Raw genomic sequence first — 14,848 nt, forward strand, 5'->3', positions numbered from 1 at the left:
GTTTAGTACAAGTAATATTGCACTAGCAATACAAGCTTATCGGGTGGCTGCCAAAGGGATTTGATTCCAGCAATAAGAATACAAAGAAAAGATTGAAATGGGTACATAAGAGTCATCAGACAAAAGGACACAAGTGGGAATATTGTGTTGTTTCTCAGGCAAGCCAAGCTGGACCAAGTTGAACACAAACATAAGCTAAATTCCAGAGGCAACCCACCTCGGAGAGACTTTTAAAAGATTTTGTTCACTATTGTCGAGTTGGTGCATTATTTGCCAAAGTCGCTATCCAATGATCAAACACAGACAATTTAAAGGTAACTGATTGGGGTCTTAAGGCTAAACTAGCAGCCAGTAGACTGAATTGAAGTTTACACTGTTCTTTACAGCTCAAATTAAAGGAGTGAGTTTAGAGAACAGAAAACATTTGATAATGGAAACATCCAGAGCATCATAGAAAATGGATTTAAAGGGGAAAAAGAAAAAGAAAAAAATTCTTGTCAAATGAGCACAGATGTCCTGTACTTGCTAGTGCAACTATTAGTTGTACACTGCATAAAACAAACACATTCTATAGATTCTAGAGAGAGAAACAAGCAAGGCCAACGAAACTTTTCTACTTCTTACCATAATCTCTATTTTCTTCTATTCACATGCCAATTTGGTGTCGAAACTGCTCAAGCAGATTGCGAAAGCCTGAAATGCAGATAAAGGATACCGGTAGTCCATTGTGAACATATCCTTGCCAACCTTACCAAATTGCAGAATGATCTTGTCGTGATCCGACTGGGGTGGCTGTGATGGTGTCGGTGCACCAGCAGCAGGCTGCGTTGCAGCAATCAATTGGAAATTCTTGACAGAAGCAACAGTCACTCTTCCTCGAAAGTTGAGGCACCAACACTGGAGCTGCTCGTGCCATCTTGGAGCCTTGTTCCGAAGAACTAAAGGTCGCTCCTTTCCCTCCTCGTCATCATCACGAATGCCAACAATGTCAGAAAATCGGGAGCTACTAAACTCAGTTGAACTATCTATTGATTTTGAGAAGTTCCGGAAGGAATCTTCAAGGGAGCGTGGATTAAGCTCTGCCTGGCCTGGGACACTACCACCAGGCTCAAGGGATGAGGCTGGAATTGAGTGCATGGTGCAGTGCATCCTCCGAGGGCCCCTGGTTCCTAAAACGTTCAGCTCATATGTGACCTGAGCAATGTTGTAGCTACCAGTGGGAACCTTTGGTGAAACCTTTTTGGAATAGAACCTGCGGCTTCGGCCAGGTGGAGAAAGCTGGGCATTGTTGTAAGGAGGTTGTGTGTCATAAATGATGAATTTTGTGCCAAGAAAATTTGACCTGAAGCAAAGAAACACATGCATATTATGTTGACGTACAGTATGAATATAAAGTTCTGTAAATCCAACAATCAATACTTGAAACCCCATTATATATAACGTGATTAATATATCAAGTTGAATTCTCCATTCGCACATTTATCATATGCTTTTAAAGTCGCCATAAACATATTTAAGACACATAAAGCTTCCTTTTCTGTCAGATTTATGAAGAATTTTTCTACATTTTGATTTTCCAGACCTCTACCATACAGTTTAGGATAGATTAGTTAACTGAAAGATAAAGCTTAAAGCATTGAAAATAGCCATATCCTACCTCAATTTTCCAATGTAAGTACTGCTTGATCTTGATATATTATCGGCATCCATGGAGATTACATACTCTGTGCAAGTGGTTCTCCGAGTCCGTTTTGCAGAAAGAAGAAACTTGCCATTTTCAACAAGCAAAGCTGCAAAAACACACGATTGAATTAGAGTGCTTCGAAATAACAGTGAACCAAATAAGAAAAAGCACATTTATGCAAAACACTAACTACATAGGGTAGAACTAAAACAGCATAAACCATGTTAGTCACAAGGATAACTCACGAGTAGATAAGTTATCTGTCCTGCATAAACCTAACTGAATTTAAGAGTTAGATTAAAATGAGAAAAATAAGTGCCAATGGTACCATTGTAAAGTTGCATGAAACAGTACGCAGAGATGATAATTTTTTGGACTAAGATTGCTTGGCACGGAGCAGTTCTAGAAGTCTATAAGCAGAGCATCTCAAAATTAACTCAAACCCATACCCAGCCTATGTAGTTGGAATCACTTAACCTTTGGAATGTGTGAAAGCCAAAGAGACGGTCAACAAATAATAAGGCTATTTGATTCCACTAATATCCAGATAAATTAGATTTCTAAAAGATCCCAAACAAGCACCGACAACTGTTTCCTATGACATCACATTTAAATTTCCGCTTGTTTTCCAAAATGAAGTCTTCACTAACAGAACAAATTTATTCAAGGCTAGAGAAGTTTCTAAAACATAATATAGGCTCGGAACATATTTCTGGAAGCTGACTTCAGAAAGAGAGACCATTTGCGCATGTCAACACAGCAACTCAACAAAATTGGAAAATGCTTCCACCGGTCATATTAGTATCTTTATTATAGTAACAAATCAGTAACTACTGAACAGTTATAAACATGTGTCACAGCTTGTGCTTGTCCTAGTATACCACAAAGCAAATCCTAGTGTTGGGATAAATCTAAGGGATACTAATTGTAAGTATAATACAGAATTGGAGAATGGCATAAAAAGAATTAGTAGCCATACTGTTAGATATAAAACCTTACAAGTGAACCAACACATATTTAGCAAAAACAACATTTGACAGAGTAAGAGTTAAGAATCCATTAGTTTTTTGTTCAAGAAAATAATCTCTACCACTAATAAATAGAAACACTTTTCAACTAGATATTTTTGTCCGTTTATTCCCTAAATATGCTAAAATGAAATTTGAAAGAAACGTAAGAAATTAAGATAAGGTCATTATAGGTACATTTAAAGGCCAATGAGTGGTCAAACTTCATCATACCATAGCCACCTATATTCTATCCACCACAACACTCTACAACTCTTTTTATCTCACTCTTCTTCCTCTCTTTTCCTCTTACAGTAGTCTTTTTCTTTTTGGCACAGTGCCTCTTTCCTGGGCAAGTTTGAACATGGCACCAAGGCAAAGCCAGCATTTACCTCAATTGATATTCACCAGCCACATAACAGGCAGGTCATATTAAAACAAAATTTTTGGGGCAAACAAAATATAGAATAGAAACTTACCAGGGCTAAGGCAAAGGAAAAGATGGTAAGTCAAATTAGATTTATCCCTCTTAATGAAGCACTGAATAGCCCCATCCCTGGGCCCTGGCTGTATATGAGAAACAAATCAAAACCTGGTCAGTCCACGTCCGTCTCAGTGAAAACATCTCATTAATGAGAAATAAATACGTATGCATCAAAATGTTTATACTAAGACTGACAATTCAACAGATACAGAAGAAAAGAAACTGCATATAAAAAGGTTATCAGTTTTTTCCATATAAACCTATATTGTAAGCACAGCTGAAATCATAAAAGTCTCACCTGCTTCAGGGAAACCGGAAAGGTAATCTTCCCACAGAATTCAGGGCTTCTGACAATTTCTTTGCACATTTCCCTCCATGACCTACACACGGCAGCACATGCAACAACATGTTTGCGAGCAGGCCACGTACTCTCACTTGCCTCCAATCTCTTGATCACATCACGCAAAAGCTCAGGTGGGAGGCCTGCCCAACGGCTGTTTTGGATGACTATGGGCTGGTCATGCAACTCGTGCACTGAGCCATGTGATTTTCCCCTATGATGATGGCCGGGCAGCCTCACCTCAAAACTTCGCCTTGATAAACTCCCAAACCCATCTCTCACATCGCGGACTATACTCCGGAAAGACATTTACTCCAGTACACTTATATCACCAATGGCTTAATATAACTTTCCAAATGATTGCATGAAGTTATTCCACTGAAGTTATATCACCAATTCAATAACTGTAACGCTCTCGTATAAGTTAAAACTGCAAATTAGAAAAATAATAATAAAATAATTGATTTCATATTCAAGATTAAAATGCTTAATAACCAAGAAATAAATAGAAAGATGACAGACGTACAAGGAAAAGAACAAAGCCAGAAAAAGAAGATTCCCAGAAAAGAAAAGCCTCACATGGACCAAAAGCACCTAAAATAGCATACTTTTATGAGAAACCATCTTTTGGCGGGTTTTAAACCTGATCTCAAAACGCAAAATCACCATTTATTCAAACCTAAATTTCTAATTCTTCATAAGCTTAATCAAAAGAAGAATATTAAATGAAAAAGCAGCAGAATTGATAAAAAAAATTAAAAAAAAAAAAAAAAAAGGAACTACCAATCTTTTCCCAATAACAAATAACAGTCTTGAACTCTAACAAGTGTAAAATGGAAGCAAGAAAATTAAACAAAACAAAGCAAGTAGATAATAAAATATTCATTTCTTTTTCACACAGGCTTAATTTATGTCTTTGCCTTGAAATTTTAACCTTGATATTCGTGCCTTTTAGGTAATCAAGAAAATTAAAAACTTAAAACTTAAGGCTAAAAATTCCGGCTTAAAAATATAAATTAATTAAAAAAAACCTTCAAATCACAAGCAATGCATAGATATTAGAACCAACCTCTCATCAGATAACCAAACACCGATCAAAGATCCATTGTTTCACTTTCACCTCAACACAAAGATCAAAGCTTTCACATTTATTCTGCAGAAAACCAAAAAAACTAAAAACCGAAAAAAAAAATCAATAGGCAGAAACTCATCCCACTGTGATCTTCACAAAATTTACATCATAAATGACCTTTTAAAAAAAAATTAATTTTTTTTTAAAAAACAATCAAACATAGCAAGCAGAAATGTAACGTTTTGAAACTCCAGTTCAAGAATTTGAGACAAACCAAGAAAAGAAGACCTAAAAAACACCCCATCAGAGAACCAAAAAGCACACCCATCTTCCCAAAATTTTCCCGAGAAACAATCAGAAAACAAAACCCCAAGAAAAAAAAAATTAAAAAGAGAACAGATCTAAAAGAACAGAACATAACAAGATCACAAGTGAAACTCACCACCTTTATCTTCATCTTCATGTTGTTGTCTGTGTCAGATCCTTCACTTTTTCACCACACAAACACAGTTTCTAACTTTTCTCTCTCTTCAGGCCACTAAATCCAGTTATGTTCTGTGTTAGTTTGGTCTTGGTGAAGGAAGCTCCGGACCTAAAACTTTTATTCAATCCACCTCTGGAACTGCCCCTAAAGAAAAAAGTTACTTATAATCTTCCGGACAATATTATTTATTATTTAATTAACTATTTTGAAAAAAATACTAACTAATGCTGTAGTTTTTATTTTTTTAATGTGACTTTGGAAATACTATTGTACCCTTCACGTTGACTTCCCCCTTTTTTATTTCCGTCATCGGACTAACGGCGTGCTTTCACGTCGCAATCGCATACCACCCGTGGCTATGGCATGAACTTGATGGAAATTTACAAACAAGTCCATAAGGTTTCATTGTTTATTATCCGTTTGATAACATTGAAAATTGTAATTGTAATTTTAAAACCTATAAAATTCAAATATTTCAATGTCATATAATAAAAGAAAAGTTCTATTTTTCAACATTATACTTCTTACTGATGCTCAAGAAATTCTTGATCTAAATGTGTTTTATAGTGATTTTTAGTTATAGTTTCAATGTTCGGTAAGTATTAAATATTTTTTCCATTAAAGTGAGAGTGATATTACTCTTGCAAAACTAAACAATTTCTTATTTCAAATAACAATTTGATATATCGCACTAGAAAAAGCTAGATTTGTGGTTGAAAATTGAAACTAAAATATTCTTATAACTATATTTAGGTATGTGTATTGTTAGGGCCAAAATCGCTTGGCTTGACGACGCCCAATAACGAAATAAACATGTCACGGCTCAAGCCTCAACCCAATCCCGATGGGCCCACGCTTAAAATCACCTTGCGACCATACCCGCTATGAGTTGGGCTATCCTATAAGTTAAGCTAAACTGGGTTTCAGCCCATTACCTGCAACAGAGTATAATAAGAAATCAGAATCTCATTCTATTTCCTCTTCACTAAGATTTCAAATCTCACTCAAACTATTAAACTGATCTGATAAGGTCAAGAAATCATATCTCTTTCATGATAGGATTATCTCCCAATAGGACTTAGTGTCCTACTAAGATTCCAACTCTTATTTAAACTATTAAACTTAATCTATAAGGTTAAGAAATCATATCTCTTTTATGAGGGATTACTCCCAAAAGAGGACTCAATGTCCTACTAGGATTTCAACCCCTTAGGTTCACTATAAAACAGAGGCTTGCCCTCTCATTAAGGAGGCAATCTCTCACAGTCAATCTACACCACTCAAAACCATCTATTTGCTCCTAAGTTCTTGCTCCCAAGAACCCGACGCCTCCGCCATAGTCCTAGCCTCCGACAAGACTCTTGGTAATTCTTCTTCTCCTTAATTCTATTAAATCCTTTCAGCCTTGCTGACTTGAGCGTCGGAGTGCCTACGGCAAACAACACCTCGGTGTTTTCCGAAGCTTCACGCTTGCCCTTTCATGTGTGCATCTAACGGATTGTCAGTGACCTCAACCTCCATGATCACACCCTATTTTCATGACGGTAGATTTTTTGCATCTACAGTTTGGCGCCCCACGTGGGGCCTCTGACAATCGTCATTCCAATGATGACTTACACATGAGGAGGCACGGAACTCTCTCTGACTGACATCGTTAATCTGAAAAGTTCCATCACGATAAGAAAATTTTTTCTTTGCTTTCGTCATTGATTTATCTGTTCACATGTCATATTATATATTATTCGATATATCATAATTTGTTTTATGCATGTTATGTTTATCAGCATGTATATATGATACATTGAAGCATCAAAACACATCTCTCGTGTTTATAATTTGTTTTGCGCGTTAGTTGGAATATCGCTCCCTCTTTTTGTATTGTTTAATTTCTTTTTAAAAGATATTTCATATTCTAAAAACCCTATGTCTCTTGGACATGTTTTAGAGTTCTTAAAAAACCCATTTCCATGTCTCAACGCTTCTCATCATTCATCCAGCGCTTCCAGCGTAAAATCACATGTGCTCCTCCACATATCCCAATTTCAGATATCATTCCACCTGTTTGATCCTTTTCTAACATATCATCTCGTGCGTAAGAGACAAACGCGTCTTTGGGTTGTGGCCCTTTCTTTCTTTACATTACCTTTCCACATATGCGCCATATACATACAACAGTCAAACTGTAATAATACTTAATCATCAGCATGGATTCCGTCATTCGGTCATGCCACCAGAGTTTTGTCCATCCATATTGGTTTCTGTGTGTAACGATAGAAGCGACCTCACGCGATTACCTCCCTCTTTTATTATACCAACATCCCCTCTTATAGCCCCACATCTCCATCACACAACCCACTTACCAACCTATAGCCCTACTTCGCCAAGTCACGGTCCTCTCTACCAATATAGTCCATCACTGGCTTTCCACCACGCAGCCCAAGATTGTCACCTGCCAGCCCTTACAGTCCTACATCTCCAAATTACACCAACACCTTCATCATATTCACCTACGTCTCCATCTATTCTCCTTCAAGCCTTCATTTAGTCCTGGCAGTCCATATAATTCTAGGGTAAGCCCCGACTATAACTCGAGCTCTCCACCGAGTGTCGGATACTAGCCTAGCGCGCTAGTCTACTATCCATCATCTACTATTCAATAACACCATGAAAAATAGGGAAGAATCCGCCTCCCAATCTCCTTCTTCTTCCTGAAAAATGTCAAAGTTCCACAGAAACTTACCAAGAAACATTCTAACTTCTCCAAAAATCACCAATTCGTTTAGAGAACCTCAAGAGCTATTGGAAAATGAAACTTTGTAGAAAAAAAACGAAGAAAACCCATGAAACACCTTCAGCCTCCTTCAAAAATAAAGGCACCAAGCATTTGTAAAACTACTTCACAACAGAAATTCGTCTTTTTTCCAGAAGTTCACCCGACAATAACAAATCCAACCCAAAATTATTTGTTACAGACCCAAAACCTATATTTAAGAATTCCAATTTTCGCTCCTAGAAAATTATCAAAAACGCCACAAAACCGCCCCTAAACTTTAACTTTTTTATCCAAAAACACCTCAACTCCTCAAAATATTTGGATACGAAAAGTAGAAAACAATAAAAATTTGAAGAGGAGAAGACTTTATCGTGATTGCTGAGGGAAAAGTTGAAAACTCCTATGGCCAGAAAAACTTCGTGAAGAAACGGAATGGGGAAGACGACGGTCAAGAAATCAAATACACATTTTTCTTAAATGACTTGACGCCAAAAATTATATGTATAATAAAATATTTCAAACTTCAAAGCTGTAAGACTTTTTCATGCGTTTAATGCACCTTGATTCAAAAGGGCCACGTGGCAAATATTTGGAAAAGTGAGCTTTCAATTCCCACCTCCTACATAATGGACTCATATTTCATAAGTTGTTCTCACATGCAGGGGAGAAGGGCCAAATAGATCAAGCACTTGCTCGTGTCATTCATTTTCATTTGATTTAAACATATTCATTCAGCCTCATGCATTTTACTCTCCATTCACTCTTTGTTTCTCCATTTGGCTTATTCGACTTGTTGACACGCATGATCACATAACACCATATGATCATTGGTTATTTCTCCATTTGGTCTTTTCTTTCTATTCGATTTGTTCTAGAAGAATACACATCAGGATTATAGGAGCTGAAGACAGAATCATTCTAGTGGCATTACACTCTACCTTTGTTTGGAACATCTTTATCCTAGGCTGAGGCTACTTCTTTATTCTGGCTGCATGAGCTTTTCCGTGGACTAATGGTATTTCATATCACCTCCTTAAAAGTCAAATCAAATACTCCACTTGATCAGCAAGCATGGGTGGCACACTTGAAGGGGAAAGGGTTGGGGTTATTTCTTCATTCTTGCTGTGTGAGCTTTGCCAAGTGGGTCTGTCCAAGCTCACCCTCATACAACTCTTGCTCGAGTACGACTGATTCGATGCATCTAAAGAGCCCTCCTTATAGACATGGTACTTTCGTTATCACCTCCTCAAAAGTCAAATCAAATTGCTTGTTCATCCCACGGCTCAATCGATCACCTCGTCCATGTTGTCAAATGCTATACTCGGTTCAGCAAGCATGGGTGGCAACACTTGAAGGGGAAAGTATGTGTCATTATCTCCTTTTAACTACCCTCTATTTGGTTAATATTTCTTTATTCGGCCCATTACTTAATACATGCAGCCTAGTTTTCCATTTAGCTCACTCTTCTTCATCAACCATAACACGTGCACATCATGCATATTGACTCTCAATTGGCTCTTTGCTGAAAACATGCTGCCATGCAAGTCACTGCTCCAGCTTCAATCAAAAGGTTTCAACTACAAGTCGGTCACGCGGACTTGACTGCAAGCTCCATACAGCTCTACTTGGCATACACCTTCAAATCGGCTGGCCCATAAATGTACGACACCTTCAAATACGACCTGCCGATAAACGTACGGACACCTTCAAATCGGCCTGCCATAAATGTCACACCTTCAAATCGGCCGCCCATAAACGTACGGACACCTTCAAATCGACCGGCCCGATAAACTACGACCCTCAATCGGCCTGCCCGATAAACGCACGGACACCTTCAAATCGGCCTGCACGATAAACGTACGGACACCTTCAAATCGGCCTGCCCGATAAACGTACAGACACCTTCAAATCGGCCTGCCCGATAAACGTACGGACACCTCAAATCGGCCACGCCGAAAAACGTATAGACACTTCAATCGGCATGCCCGATAATGTATGACACCTTCAAATCGGCCATGCCGATAACGTACGGACACCTTCAAATTAGCCTACCGATAAACGTACGTACACCTTCGAATCGGCCTTGCCCGATCCATAGATTTACACCTTCGGATCGACCTGCTCGTCCACGGATTACACCTCGATCGACCCTACTCGATCACAAATTACACCTTCTACAGGATTTACACCTTCGGATGAGCTTGCCGATCCACAGATTTACACCTTCGGATCAACCTGCTCGATCCACGGATTTACACCTTCGGATCGACCCTGCTCGATCCACGATTTCACTTCTCGGATTTACACCTTCGGATTGCGCTGCTCACTTTACTTTCCGATCCACAGATTTACACCTTTATCGACCCTGCTCGATCCACAGATTTGCACTTCGATTGCCTTGCCGGTCCATAAAGCTACACATTCAGTCACCAGACTGGTTGAAGGGTTCTTGCACCTCAAATCGACAAGTCTCAGCCCAATCCACACAACGATCCTCCTACCTAACGAGTTGCTATCACTAATCCGCTCAGTCTCACTCATTCGATTTAATTTACTCTCTAAGCTAAATACTCTTTAACTTAGAGAGTGGGGCTACTGTAGGGCCAAAAATCGTCTTGGGCTTGACGAGGCCCATAACGAAATAAACATGTCACGGCCCAAGGCCTCAACCCAATCCCGATTGGGCCCACGCTTAAAATCACCTTGGCGACCTATCGCCTCATGAGTTGGGCTATCCTATAAGTTAAGCTAAACTGGGTTTCAGCCCATTAGCCTACAACAGAGTATAAATAGGAAATCAATCTCATTCTATTTCCTCTTCTACTAAGATTTCAAATCTCACTCAAACTATTAAACTTGATCTGATAAGGTCAGAAATCATATCTCTTCATGATAGGGATTATCTCCCAAAATAGGACTTAGTGTCCTACTAAGATTCCAACTCTTATTTAAACTATTAAACTTAATATGATAAGGTTAAAATCATATCTCTTTATGATAGGGATTATCTCCCAAAAGAGGACTCAATGTCCTACTAGGATTCCACCCCTTAGGTTCTATAAAAACAGAGGCTTGCCCTCTCATTAAGGAGGCATCTCTCACAATCAATCTACACCACTCAAAACCATCTATTTGCTCCTAAGTTTCTGCTCCCAAGAACCCGACGCCTCCGTCGTAGTCCTAGCCTCCGACAGACTCCTGGTAATTCTTCTTCTCTTAATTCTTATTAAATCTCTTCTCCTTGCTTGAGTTGAGCGTCGGAGTGCCTACGGCAAACACCACCTCGGTGTTTTCCGGAAGCTTCATGCTTGCCCTTTCATGTGTGCAGGTCTAACGGATTGTCAGTGACCTCAAGCTCACATGATCACACCCTATTTTCATGACGGTAGATTTTTTGCATCTACATGTATCCATCACAATTTAGGGATAATTTTGAACCCAATTCAATAAATTACTAATCTACTAAAATTTTATACGCAATAAAATTTCTTACCGTATTTTAATATCAACAAATGTATCTTCTCTAAAACTATTAGACTATTGTATTTAATTTTTTAACCTTACAAATGGTGTAAACGTGTTTTTATTAATGAGTAGACAACTTTATCCCACCCAAGGTTTACCTTAATGACACTTTTCCATCCAAAATGTTTCAAAATGCCATTTTTTTACTCAAATTTTATATTCTATTAATACCTGAAATGCACTTCACTTTCTCAGTCGGCATTTGACAAGTTACCAAGAGCCAGGGTAAGAGGGGTTTTGTAGAGTGGAGATCGGTGGATCGAATGGTGATGATCAATTGAATATTTGCCACTAAAAATCAATTAAGAAAGAAAACCCTAGCTTTATAGTGGTCGGTAATGGGTGAGAAATCATGTATCGGAGTGACATGAGTTTTGTAGAGAGGAGAACGGAGGTTCAAATAGTAGTGACAGAGAAAATTTTCACCTTTGAAATCGGCTGGAATCGGCTTTAGGTAACAATGAAATATTAACTTTGGATGATAAAATGGCATTTTGAAACTTTTTAGGTGGGAAAGTGTCATTAAGGCAAACCTTGGGTGGGAAAAGGTCGTTTACTCTTTTTTTAATCTATAGACCATAGGGGATGTAAGTGTATTTAACACCGTCTGTTTAATTGAGAAGTTGAAAGATGCATGAAGGGCCGTGAAGCATTCATCATTCATGTGAGCAAAATAATGACATGGGGCACGCCGTCATCATGGAGCTTAGTGGAGAATAAATTACAATTTTGCCATGTTAGAATTACCAATCTATCCAAGTATTCATTTTATTTTTAATTTTGATTGCATCATACATACATTACAATATATTTTTTTAATTAAAAATTTTATCACATATCTGCCCCCTCTCAATTATTTTTTCTTAACGATGATAAAGTCTATGAACAAATTTGAACAATTAAAACTAGTAAAATGATATCGAATTATATAAATATACATTAAACAAAAGTGGTATCTGATTTTCATAATATTTTGAGATTTTTTTAATTTATTATAATATAATGGGATTGGTTTTTTTTTTTTTTTTTCCGGTTCTGAAGATTTTGTTTTGTATAAAGAGGTTTTCGAAATTTTCAATGGAATAATTAATTATTTTTTTATTTTAAGTAAAAGTTAAGTGACAATGAAGAATTTGATGCTTTTCCCCCTCCAAATCAAGAGTTTAATAATGAATTTGGAGGACGTGTTTGGCACGGTGCGTTAGTAGAAGCACTTTTGTTTGTTTACACTTCACAGTAGTTGAGTCAGGCACTACAACGAGTCGATGGTATATAAAAAAGGAAGGGCAGCAATTGGCATGCTAGGTTAGGCAATTAAAAGTGCTTCACCCGTCTACTAAGCAAGGATTAATTGTGTATTGAGTAATATTTACGGACAAATACTTTTTACTAATTTTCTCTCATCAAAGTAATGTGTCGGCTCGTAATTGGTTAATTCACAATATATTACATCTGCTCAATAATAGATTTTGTCTACCTAATAATGGGTGTCGTTTGTCCAAATGCGAGCTGCCACATCGCGTTTGTAAAAGAAATTAGTGAGAAGTATTTGTGAGTCTATCTTTATTCATTGTAATTTAGACATTGTTTGGTAAAATAATTGCCATAATTTCTTCATAAAAACATCAAGTGGACAACATGATAAATTAGTGACAGGATTTTAAAGTCTAGAATCCTTAATTCTCTTTTTATAAACTTGAATTCAAAACTATAGTCTTGTCGAACCCTATAATCTCAGCGAAATGAGAAATAGTTAAAGGCTACAAAAACTTTAGGTAAAAAGAGTTTGTAATACTATTTGATCGGAAACATTAATGGGTTGATAAGAAAAAATTGAATAATACTAATCAAAATCAATCTAATAAAAGATTTGTTATGCCTGAAAAAGTAGAACTAAGGTAGAGTCTTGTTAGCATGGGATGGTTAGAACTTGGGAAAGTTTCGTGACTGTTCACACACAACCACGTCACATAATGACGTCAGTGGCATGCTCTTATCAGTGCAGTGGGTGAGTGTTAGGCTAGCGAATGGTTGGATATCATCCACGTGTCCAATCCTTGCATAAGTCGAGGAAATCACTCGGGCAGGTGAGTAATGTGACACAAAGAGGGATTTGCACGATATCCATCCACTTGCAGAATTAGTAATCATTACCTTGGTTTATCCTATTATAAATAGAAGATTTTTCTCTCATTTCCGGGATTAGCTAATTTTACTATAGAATATCTTACTCTCTCTCTCTCTCTCTCTCTCTCTCTCTTTTCCTTGTATTCTCTAAGCCGTAACTTAGCTCGCTTAATGCGATCTGACCTTATTCGTTAATACAATATTAGTAGACGTAGGATTTGCTTTTGAGCATCCGAACCACTTTAAACATTGTTTCTCACCCTTTATTTTAACTAAATATTTTCATATCACATGTGACTTCTAAGTCCGCTTAACATTTTTCACGTGCGAATAATTGGTGTCAAAATTAAGCATCAACAAGATTATTAATTCAGTATGACCAAGTTGTGAATTATTTATTTTTTTAAAATAATTGTTAATTTTAGTGGTCTTGTGGGCACTGGTGGCATCTTTTAGAGTTCAAACTCGTGAGTAGCTATTAAAAGTAAATTTAAAATAATTAAATAAATAAAAAAATTGAAGTTTTTGTATGAACGCAAATTGTGAAGCCACTTGCATATATTAATAATTCACGTGATCACGTTTGTAGACCATGACAGGCATACAGTATATCTTTTTGATTCATTAATTAATTAAATATATATTATATAGTCATATTCATGGTAACAATTCTCCCACTTTAAACCAAACGAAGATGCTTAATTATTAAATTAATATTGACTCTACAACCAAAAATGCTTCCTTATCAAAGCCGAACTTTCTTAATTACTCTTAACTATTATTAATAACCGCCGGCCAGATCAAGAAAACTAATGGCATGTTTTTTGCCTACATTAACAAATTAAAATATACTTTATTACCTCCTCATGCTTCATCCTCTTCATGTCTTCATCAAACCTCTTGGTTCATTTGTAATTAATATTTTTTTTTAATTTTAAATATAAAAATTAATATTTTGATTATATATATAATTTTCCCTTTTAAATTGGGATCAAATTTCAATAATATTATCAATCTTTTTTTTTTTTTTTTTTTTTTGTGAAAAGTTAGGTATCACGTGAATCATTGGGAAAATCATATTTCTCTATTTTAATGGATATTTATTACATGCAGATTTTTTTGTGATCAGGATGTTTGGGTCAGTTTTTGCATATCTCAACTAATTTTCGAAGTTCATTGAACACCTTACAAGTCTTATGGGTTAAGTAAGTCACAAATATAGTAAGTAACCACTTTGTAAGACTTGAATACAAGGCCTCTAGAAAACTTAAAGTTTTGTCACCTGATTACAAACCAAGTGAGAATAGCTAAATTAACATTAAAAAATTATAATACATCTTTTAAATATTTCT

At 36.8% G+C, this 14,848-nt stretch overlaps 1 protein-coding gene across 1 annotated transcript; it reads right to left on the bottom strand.

The window, feature by feature from the left end:
* Nucleotides 1–307: 307 nt before the first annotated feature.
* Nucleotides 308–3,941, bottom strand: LOC116120437 (tubby-like F-box protein 8). The gene is made up of 4 exons (XM_031406387.1): nt 3,474–3,941; nt 3,171–3,258; nt 1,658–1,790; nt 308–1,342 (listed from the first exon to the last, which is right to left on the bottom strand). Exons 1-4 carry the CDS (start codon nt 3,822–3,824, stop codon nt 643–645), a joined length of 1,272 nt encoding a protein of 423 aa, XP_031262247.1. The 5' UTR covers nt 3,825–3,941; the 3' UTR covers nt 308–642.
* Nucleotides 3,942–14,848: the final 10,907 nt, after the last annotated feature.

This window comes from Pistacia vera, unplaced genomic scaffold (assembly GCF_008641045.1).
Source record: "Pistacia vera cultivar Batoury unplaced genomic scaffold, PisVer_v2 Contig933, whole genome shotgun sequence".
Lineage (NCBI taxonomy): Eukaryota > Viridiplantae > Streptophyta > Magnoliopsida > Sapindales > Anacardiaceae > Pistacia > Pistacia vera.